Consider the following 10,627-nt stretch of genomic DNA (forward strand, 5'->3'; position numbering starts at 1 on the left):
ATCTTAACCGAAACTCAAGTCTCAGGTGATAGAGCCAACCAGATAGCCCATCCTCTTCCTTTTGATGGTTCTGTTCCTCTACTACAAGGGGACACTTCGGCGAGATTTGGATCTTATGGCGCCATGAGTGTGTGGAGTTGGATCTTGCAGGCTCAACTGAACAGGAAATACATGCTACCCTCTAGGTGCGAAACTCCTCCTTCTCCTATTGTCTGCCATTTACGCTAGTCCTCGATATAATGAACATACTGTCCTATGGAGCAATATGCAGGTTGTGGCTTCATGGAATTCTCTACTTTGGGTTCTATCAGAGGATTTTATTGAACTCTCTGCCCACAACGAAAAATTTGGGGGAAACATCACTCCATCCTTCAGAATAAATGACTTCAACGAGGTGATCGACGAATGTGGTCTCTCGGATTTGGGAATTGTCGGTCCTTGATTCACTCTGTCCAATCTTCGAAACTCTTCTTCCTTAATACAAGAAAGGTTTGACTGAGTTTTGGCTAACCCTTCCTGGAGACTCCAATTCCCCGAAGCATTGGTCACACATCTTTCCCGATCCCATTCCGACCACTGCCCAATCCTATTGTCCCTAAACCCCAAAACACAGTTAAGCTGGACCGTCCATTTCATTTTGAGACAATTTGGATTTCTCATTGGAGTTTCAAGGATTTGGTGATGGATTCTTGGGAGGCTGCAAAACACGTGCATCCGGTAGCTATACAAGTCTTTTCCGAAAAAGCCAAAGTCTGGAACAAAAATACATTTGGCAACATTTTCTCTAAGAAAAGAAAGTGCCTAGCCCGTTTGGCTGGGATTCAACGGGCTCAGGAAAGTGTGCCACGACCCTATTTATCTGATCTTGAAAAACAACTCAGACATGAATTCTCCGAGTTACTTGGCCAAAAGGAGGAATTTTGTGCCTTAAAAGCACTTATAAATCATCTTACAGTGGGAGCTCAGAACACCCAATTGTTTTCATGTCTCTACCTTTATCAACAGAAGGAAGATCAATATTTCAGCCCTTCGCAACAGTGTAGGGGAGTGTATTTTCGATGCTCATTCTATCAAAGATCTGGTGCACGACCATTTAATGCGTTTGTTTGGCACTGAGATGGAAAGTTCCAGACGAGCTGTCTTGCAAGGTCCCTTTTGGAGAAGACCACTTAACCATGATATGGTTGAGTCTTTGATCGGGCAGTGCACTATGGAGGAAATTCGCCGGGCTACCTTCTCAGTTCCAGGTTGTAAGTCACAACGACCAGATGGACTTCACCCCTGCTTTTACCAACATTGTTGGGACATAGTTGGACCTTCAGTGATCACATTGGTTCAAGGGTTTTTCAATACTGCCACTCTTCCCGAGGGTGTCAATCACACAGTCCTTGCGCTCATCCCGAAAGGACCGGTCCCCGAAACCATAGGTCAATACCGACTGATTAGCTTGTGCAATTCTATCTATAAGATAATCTCAAAGATAATGGTGGCTAGACTTCGCCCTTTCTTGAAGGACCTCATCACACCATTCTAATGCAGCTTCTTCAGGAGAAGGAGGGCTGCCGACAATGTGACCATTCTTAGAGAAATCCTTCATTCTTTCAAGACCAACAAAGGTAATGTGGGAAGCTTTGCCCTCAAGCTTGATTTAGAGAAAGATTATGATATATTGGAATGGAGCTTTCTACGTCGAGTACTGGTCTATTTTGGATTTCCTGAGGCATGGACTAAGCTCATCATGAAATGTACGACTTCAATAACAATTTCTGTCCTATTTAATGGCGGCTGCCTCACCAAATTCAAACCATCTTGAGGAATCCGACTAGGAGATCCACTCTCCCCTTGCATGTTTATACTATGCATGGAGTACCTCTCCAATATGATTGAAGATGCAGTACGAGAAAAGAAATGGTCGGATATCCAACTTTCGCGAGGCTGCTTTGGATGTTCCCAACTACTTTCGCGGACTATATAACCCTCCTAGGAGAAGCTGATACCAAAACCCAAACTTCAGTCTTGAATGTGCTAACAAACTTCTATAAGGCATCGGGAATAAAGGTCAGTACTAAAAAATCGAAGATCATTTTTTCACGGAATACTCCACTAGAAGTTCGAAACCAAATGGCCAAAAGCCTCGAGATTAATCAAACCGAGCAACTGAGAAAATATTTGGGATTCCTAGTTGGTTTAAAAGCCAATAAAGCCAAGGACTTTCTTCATATAGTGGATAAAGTGCATCATCGCCTCGCGGGCTGGAAATCACAGCTCTTGTTCCAAGTAGGTCGAGTTGTCCCAATCAAATCTATTATGACATCCATTCCCTCATATACGATGCAGTGTTCCAAGCTTCCTTCATCCATCACACCGACCTTGGATAAGTTAAATCGTGATTTTCTTTGGGGTTCAACTTTGGAAAAAAGGAAATTTCATCTTGTTAATTGGGAAACCATTACTTTACCTATTGAATCGAGGTGCCTAGACATTCCAAGATTGGAGCTTCGTAACAAAGCCATGCTAGGAAGGCTCGTGGAAAGGGCAGTGTCAAAAGATTCGTCTTAGGCAAAACTAATCAGATACAAATCTAAAAATCAAAGGCCAGACTGACTAGAAGGGTTCTGCAAATTGGAAAGCTTTGAGAGCTGGTCTTCAAGTTTGGGACAGATGATCAAAATGGGTCATCGGGAATGGTACGAGAGTGAACTTCTGGAACGACACATGGGTCGGACAGTGTCCATTAAAGAGCTATGTTCAGGGACCATTACCCCTGTTGGAAGATTCTTGATCAGTGGACTCGATCATTACGGACACTAAGGGATGGGATTTTCATAACATCCCTCTCCTTGTACCCTCTGAACTCTGGGCAACTATTAGTGGCATCCCTATATGCTCCTTCAACGATTGTGAAGATTGTTTGGTTTGGGGCCACTCAATGAATGAATTTTTCTCAGCAAAATCTTCCTATAAGCTTCTCCTTAGCGGCTCGAACTCTCCACCTCCAAAGAACTAGTCTTGGATATGGAAATGCTTAGCAATCCCAAAAATACGACACTTCATCTGGTTATGCTATCATGGAAAATTGGCAACCCGTGCCTATCTTGCTGCCATAGGCATACCGGTCGATCCAAGTTGCCTTATATGTCATTGTTAGGAAGAGATAATCCAACACATTCTGAAAGAGTGTCTTCTAGCACGTGATTTCTGGGAAAACGCCAACATGCCTTCATCCAAGCGAGCTACCTTCTTCATTCCATTCATGAAATAGCTTACGTTTAATTGTTCATTGTCCCATTTATCTACCCTGGGCATTCCCTGGAAAGTAATTTTCCCAATTGCCATTTGGAAGCTATGGAAAAACCGAAACAGCTTGATATTCTCGCAATAGGCTCTTCGTAGGGACCTCCATTCTCTCTTTAATGACCTTGCTGCGAAATTCAAGGGCTCAGTAACTGATAAAACCCCTGTTCCAACTAAGAACATCATGAACAAATGGAACCCCCACCTGAGGGTTTTTGCACTCTGACCACGGATGGGTCAGTGGAACTGTGGAAGGCAGTCCCGAGAGAGCAGGAGGAGGTGGTTTACTGAGAGACTACTATGTCACCTGGATGAAAGGTTTCATAATGAACCTTGGTCACACTTCCACTCCCGTTGCCGAACTAAGTGCGCTTAAATGGGGACTTCATATGCCTGTCTCTAGTGGTGTTCGAAAACTATGTGTGCAATTAGATGCTCAGCTGATTTGTGACTGGGTTTGGGGTAATAAAGTGTCTAATTTATTCCTTCAACTTATCATAAATGACTGCAGGAAACTTTGCAATCAACTGTATGAAGTTTGCCCTTTGCATATCTACAGGTAGGCCAACTCATGTGCCGATGCCTTCGCCAAGATGGGAAGAGATCAGCATGAGTCTTTAGTGGTTTTAGACCTCGCTCCCATTTCTATGTCCGAGTTGTTAATTTTGGATGCGAGAGGGACTTGTTATCCTTATACTGTAGCTGATTGTATCGACAAAACTGTTTTAAGTTTCTTAAATGAATCCTTCAGTTACCAAAGAAAAATGTAAAATAGATAAATTTTTGGGATTCTTTTAGGATTGACACCAAGTTTTAACCCTTCTTACATATGAAACAGAAATTGAAGAATAGAGTGGGTTCATTTTTTACTTGACACCACAAATTTTTTGATAGTTTCTCAAAAACCAATTGGACTAAGATAAAAAAATTTCTACAGCAATAAGTGCTCTAATAAAACTTGACAAAGTTTAGTAGGGTCAGTTGACCCCACTATCCAAAGAGTGGATCCCCGTGACTGTAATGAACTTTATTACCGAAGTATATGTGTGTGTGTATATAATAGTAGTAAACTTGATATTTTCCCAATTATAAAGAAAAAGTCCGCGGAGTTTGCGTAGGGAATAGATTAAAGGAAAATAAATAGGTACGCATGATAAATGAAAATCGAATTGAAAACCTCTTACCTTCATATTAAGGGTATTTCACTACTCGTTGAAACTCCTCTCTCTACAAAGAAATCAATTTGCTTCTTTCGGTACATATACACACCATCCCAAAAAATATATGTCCAAGAACCATACGGGCAAAATAATGGAGATAATCCTGGACCTCTCGACTCGATGTAACTTTATATGTTGGAATTATAATGCATTTTAGGCAAAGCAAATATTTGAGCTTCACAAAAAAAGTTAATTATCATTTTGTTCCCTGCGATGGCTGTCGATATTATTCGAGGGCGAGTCGATGAGTCTCTGGTTCTCCCAGCCATCTTCCAGCAAAGTAGTAGGGTCATTTTTGTTTTGCTGGTCAGTTTTTCTGTATATGGCATAGAGCACCAACTGAGCTACTCCGAGTAGAAATCCTATCCCGTTTGGTACCTGAGGTGTAGGAAAAAAAAAAAACCCAATCAAATTTAATCAACTCGCATCTACTTGTAAAGAAAAAAGAAGTAAATCCTTAATTGTTACTCACGTAAATTCCACGCGCACCCTTAAAATTTCGTAAGAGTATATTATTATTAACAATTTTCCTTTCAAAATAGGAGATTTACCGTCGCCTACGTACTACATAATATAACAGTTGATAGGAACCCGGGTGTACTTTCTACTAATGTGACACTCGTAATGACTATTGCTTGTTATTAGTTTCTTCCTTGTGCTTAATTGTTCACCCGATTTAATGAATTGGATCTAGTACAGAAGTGCTCAACTACCAAGAGAGAAAATTGAGCTTACCCCAAGGAATAAATCACGAACGAGTGTAGCGTATAAGGTCCAAACTCCGCCGTTCAAGAAGAAGAAGAACGAGAGGAAGAACGGCATGTACTCTACGCTCTTAGTCGTCACCACCGTTTTCTGATCGGAAAGAAATCATTTTCACAGATAGACTGCTACATCAGAAATATACAGTAATTTATGAGGGCAACGACCTGTTTTGAAGATTCATATCAGTCATGATCAAAGATCAATTGTAGCCGAGAAATGGGGTGTAGTGCAGTGGCTAACACCCTCGCCTGGTAACTTAGAGGTTTCAGATTCGATTCTCATCAGTTGGACTACCCGTGTCCCTTTATTTAAATTTCATTTTCATTTCCTTGTACTAGGCCACGAACCTCCTATTATAACCGAAAAAAAAAAAGATCAATTGTAGACATCACTAGAGAGTATAGTGCAGAGGCGCACCTCTCGCCTAGTGACCAAGAGGTCCCACATTCGTTACTCAGTAAGACTACCCATGCCCTTTTATTTATATTTAGAATTTATATTTCAATGTTTTAGGTCCATATACCTCCCTTTTAACCGAAAGTTGTAGACACATTAAATAGAAGGTCAAAATGACGGATATCTTAAAATAACGAGTTAAAATCAGCCTTAATGTTGAAGCAAAAATGGTAACTATAAATTTAATTAACTAATGACTATTTTACGATATGTGCTGAAAGTGACATTACTGAATAACACTCCTGTTCTAGCGATGTTACGTTAATTAGTGAAATACGGAAATAAGATAACGCGGTAACAGTAGTAATCGGGCATGATCAAAATATATAGATCGTACCATTGCTGATAGAGGAGAACCGTACATGATGATGTTTAGGCCAGAAGCCAAGAACCCGACCACGTCGATCCGGGCGTCTCCGTGCATTATCCAGAACGTGACTGCCATGGCAACTCCCAGGAAGCCCACATCTAATGTCCCCACTAGAGCTGCTGTTTTGAGCTGAAAAATTTTGGGAAAAAAAAAATCGAATCACCCTTTCTTATATATGACAACATGGACTTTCTATGATACTGGGAGGCACCACGTCGGGCCTCACAGGCGAATAGATCTGTCGGTACACAATCGGGTTGGTAGATAGATTGAATTTTACCGCTTAATAGATTGAATGTTTTGAAAATGTGATCAAACTACGAGTACCCAATGAACTTCTTAATATGGTGCAAAATCTAAGTTTACGCTCCCATAGGGAATATTCACACCTTTGCCAGACCCAAAGCCGACAGCCCCCAACATGAGGACGGGTTTGAGATTCAGAAAAAAAGGCTATTATCCCAGGCCGACCGAACAAGGAGGGATACTTTAATTTATATCTGGCTTGAGTTTTACCATATAACATATTAAGTTTCTAGGGTTGGAGATGAATTTAAACTCCTCTAGGTGCGATAGTATTTGTTTCCAAAGAATTTTGACATTATTGCTGATAAATAAAAAGTTTGATAGTATATCATTCCGAATTGACGGAACTTTAAACTGTATCAATGCAATATATATCCCAAGAAAAATTAGTTTACCTTAATCTTGAGGGGAGCAAATATGAGGAAGATAGCAATGTAGATGATCTCTGCGATGATGCCGAAACCGTTGACGGTCGAGACGAGGTAGCTCCCGGGCTTAATGATGCCATAGTAAGTCCATAGTGAAGAGTTGAGCAATGTGCATACGTAAGGAATGCTGGAGAAGTCCTCCGTCGACCTTTGCTTCACTATTCTCCAAAAGGTTGGCCTGCAAATTAAATTAAAATATTATTTTCAATATAATCTTTATAATATCATCTGGAGCAGATTAGTTACTAGTTAGTAGTTACGCCCAATTAATTGATCAATAGCTAATAATATTTTCTTAAATTTTTGTTTCATGAGTGAGATTATCTCGCGTAATAAGTTTATCATAACCAAAATATAATTATCATGAAGAGCCAGATTTACGATCTATATATAGACCGATGGGTTTCTTTCATGGACTGTCAAACTTTCCACAGAGCGATATTGTCAGATATATGTGGGTTAATCACCTAAAAAATCCAAAATTTTCACATTTTATCAATTCTAAGAGGGAAGAGATATTTTTGGTCCTATAAGTTTTGCATCGGTCAATTTTGATCTTATAAGATTTAAAACTACTGAATCAGTCATATACGTTTACGCCGTAAAATAATTTCGGTTTATAAGTTTTTAAAAAGATATTTTTGGTCCTATAAGTTGGTTTCAATTAAAATGAGGTTTTATAAGTTTGGAAAAAAAGATATTTTTGGTCTTATAAGTCACGAAATTGACCAAAATTGCCTTACGAAGTAAATATATAAGACTAATTCGGCACTTTTAAAACTTAGAGGATCAAAATTGATCGAAGGCTAAACTTATAAAACCAAAAATGTCTACTTCCCAAATTCTAACACAAACCTTTTTTCTTACTAAAAAATACAAATTTCTTTTTACCTAAAAATACACAAACTATTAGTTTGATATCAATATTAGCACGTGTTCAACCTTTCCATTAATTTAAATGGGAATTACTCGCCACACCCCCGATCGGGGTAGTCGATAACCTCAGTGGTTGCCAGAATCCTACAAGGGTGGTGGTGGCCTCCTATGAGGTCCTCACTGACCTTTTTTTTTTTTAAGTGAATTCGAGAAATGAAGGAAGAGGGGGGTCGGCGGTGGGAGCCTCATCTCCCCTTAAATCAGGGTTGCTAGCAACTTTTGTCGCCACAGGGTCCACCGATCGAAAAAGTTGACGCCGTGCTATTATTGATATCAAATTTATAGTTTGTGTCTTTCTAAAAACATTTATATTAAAATTAATAAAATGTGAATAGTTTGAATTTTTTTTTTAAGTAATTAGCCCAATATATGTTTCGCATATATTCCGGCTCTGCATTATTAAGGGGGTAGGTAGATGAGATATCATGAAGTTCGGTGTTAGATATGAATATTGTTTATAATATTGTTTGTCATACACGTGTTGTATTATTCAAATTTTTATTGGATAACGTTAGTGAATAATTAATGCAGGAAAATGTCTTCAATAATTTAAGTTATGTTAAAATCAAATTGTAAATGTATGTATGTATGTGTGTGTATATATATATATATATATCGCCTTTAAACTCCAAGGTCGTGGGATTAATGATTAGTACAATTACAATTGGGGAATTGGTACAGAAAAAGGCGTTTTACCTACTCCTTAATATGAAACTTTTTCTTATAAGTAATATGAAATTTTAGAAATTAAATTGTATCATTTTCGTGTTTGTATATTATGGTTAAATTGTAAAAAAACGTTGTTTCTCTTTTTCTTAGATTGTGAAAAATCACTACCTCTTCAAATTCTCTCTGTTTTTTTTTTCCTTTGCTGTAAGAAATTCTCCTAATTTTAAATTTGAATGATTTTTAGATGATGAAAACAGTTTCCAGGAAAACAGCAAAAGATTTTCAAATCTTCCCCGGAAAACACTTTTCTTTTCTGAATATTTTGAGAAATAAAGACCCCTATTTTCCACCAATACACCGCGGGCCTCATCTAGCTCTAGCTGATACATTATACCGCTAAACCTTACAATGCAAACTCCGGCCACCATTTGGCATTTCCCGATCGTCACCACGGGGCATCGTTCGCTTGCGACGATCAACCAGGGCATTTATTCATCGCGATTGATTCTTAGAAACTACTCCCCGGAGAAAAATATTGTCAAATGTTCGATCCACACATCAATGAAATATCTGAAACATTTTTCGGGAGACAAGTGAAAATGGAAGGGAATTCCCATCCCGCCCCAAGGCTTCTACATGCACTGTGTGTCCCCTTATGAACAAACCGTTTACCTAATCGACTGCTCGACGACACTGCCAAGCCAGTTCTCTCATGGTGGCTGGCACCATGAGGTAGCGAATTGTACATTTTGATCAGCAAGCCTATATTACTTCGATAACTATGAACTTGATTCAGTACCACGATAATGTACACAAGCTTTCAAGGGCATTGAAAGGGAGCTTACACTGGGGAGAGAAACATCAGCACCGAAATGATGTTGCCTGCGAGAATGATCATACGATACATTGGATCACACTGGAAGCTAACTATCGACGAAACACGCGATGAAATGAGAGATAACAAATTGGAAATTAAAAAGAAAGAAAATGAATGTCTTTACAAACCTATTACTCCAACCACGAAACTCAAGCTTCTCATGTTTCTTGGGGGGGTTTTGATAGGAAAGTTTGGGAGAGATCAAAGGAAATGAGGGATGAGAAAGATTTTAAATGCACTTATGAAAATGTGTGTTGTATGATGAAAGTTGGGAAAACTTTTTAAAAAGTTGTCCAAAATAACAAAAAGAAAAAAAAAACAAAAATATAAATAATTTAAGATTGGATATGTCTCTTCCTCCAACTACTAGCCAGCACAGGTTTTTGGGAAAAAAAAAATCCCACGTTGCTTCTGTTATGGAAAAACTCCACGTTGTTTGGGTCGTCCTTTTCGACCCGAAAGAGAAATATTTTTTTTCTTTTATGAGTGGGTCCGTCCTCGAGGAAAATTAATCGGGGCAGGAAATAACGAGAGCGACTTTATAATATATAAGTTGGAGTGCAATACGTGCGTGAAGGAGATACCACCATTTTTTAAACTGATAATATAAGGTGGCACCCCAATGATTTCACCTACAGGAACTTACAAAAATAATCATATAGTATATAGTTATAATTATTCTTAGAATGTTGAAGATTTCAAGATTCAATGCAGTATGAAAATTTTCGATTACAATACACTAATATGTAAAGGGAACGGAAAATATAAAATGGCAAGAAAGGTCAATTGTGAAATATTCAGCTTAGATCCTTTTTATTTCAACTGAGAATGCGTGACAGTGCAGTGCAACCCAACCCTCAATGTAACATCAATGTAAAACTTTTGTTATCATAGCATGTGTTATTATTTCCCTCGTAAGAAGGAGAAGATAGTCATTGACTTCCAATGGTTTATGGTTATTAATTTTTCGCGTGGAATCGTGACATGCCATTGTCTTGCAATTGTTTATGATTATTTTATTTATTTATTTGCCTATTTAATTATGAGATCTAAAACCCCTTTAATTGATTGAAAAGGTGAGATCTCAGATACCACACATTAAGATGATCTAAGTCATATATAAAAGTATATCTTTTTTCTGGATAATATCTAAAATTTATGGGGAAAATTGCCTAAAAAATCAGGAATTTTGCATATTTTTCAAATCCAACATGAATTTTTTTTTCTCTCACAAAGACACATCAACTTTGGTTTTTGTCCCATATCTATCATTGGTCCATAATTCCGTCCATTTTGATGATGTAGC

At 38.5% G+C, this 10,627-nt stretch overlaps 1 protein-coding gene across 1 annotated transcript; it reads right to left on the minus strand.

Annotated features, from left to right (window-relative positions):
* Window positions 1–4,452: 4,452 nt before the first annotated feature.
* Window positions 4,453–9,601, minus strand: LOC116210867 (bidirectional sugar transporter SWEET16-like). The gene is made up of 6 exons (XM_031545015.1): window positions 9,450–9,601; window positions 9,290–9,326; window positions 6,807–7,017; window positions 6,073–6,234; window positions 5,250–5,369; window positions 4,453–4,892 (listed from the first exon to the last, which is right to left on the minus strand). Exons 1-6 carry the CDS (start codon window positions 9,481–9,483, stop codon window positions 4,704–4,706), a joined length of 753 nt encoding a protein of 250 aa, XP_031400875.1. The 5' UTR covers window positions 9,484–9,601; the 3' UTR covers window positions 4,453–4,703.
* Between the last annotated feature and the right edge of the window lie 1,026 nt (window positions 9,602–10,627).

Source organism: Punica granatum, chromosome 1, assembly GCF_007655135.1.
Source record: "Punica granatum isolate Tunisia-2019 chromosome 1, ASM765513v2, whole genome shotgun sequence".
NCBI classification, from domain to species: domain Eukaryota; kingdom Viridiplantae; phylum Streptophyta; class Magnoliopsida; order Myrtales; family Lythraceae; genus Punica; species Punica granatum.

What these genes read in the sequence shown, in the direction of transcription:
- LOC116210867 (XM_031545015.1), bottom strand. Translation starts at nt 9,483, where the DNA reads ATGAGAAGCTTGAGTTTCGTGGTTGGAGTAATAG. An exon ending in CTGATGTTTCTCTCCCCAGT is followed by an intron (nt 7,018 to 9,289) that starts GTAAGCTCCCTT and finishes TTTAATTTGCAG; the next exon opens with GCCAACCTTTTGGAGAATAG. An exon ending in TTGCTCCCCTCAAGATTAAG is followed by an intron (nt 6,235 to 6,806) that starts GTAAACTAATTT and finishes AAAATTTTTCAG; the next exon opens with CTCAAAACAGCAGCTCTAGT.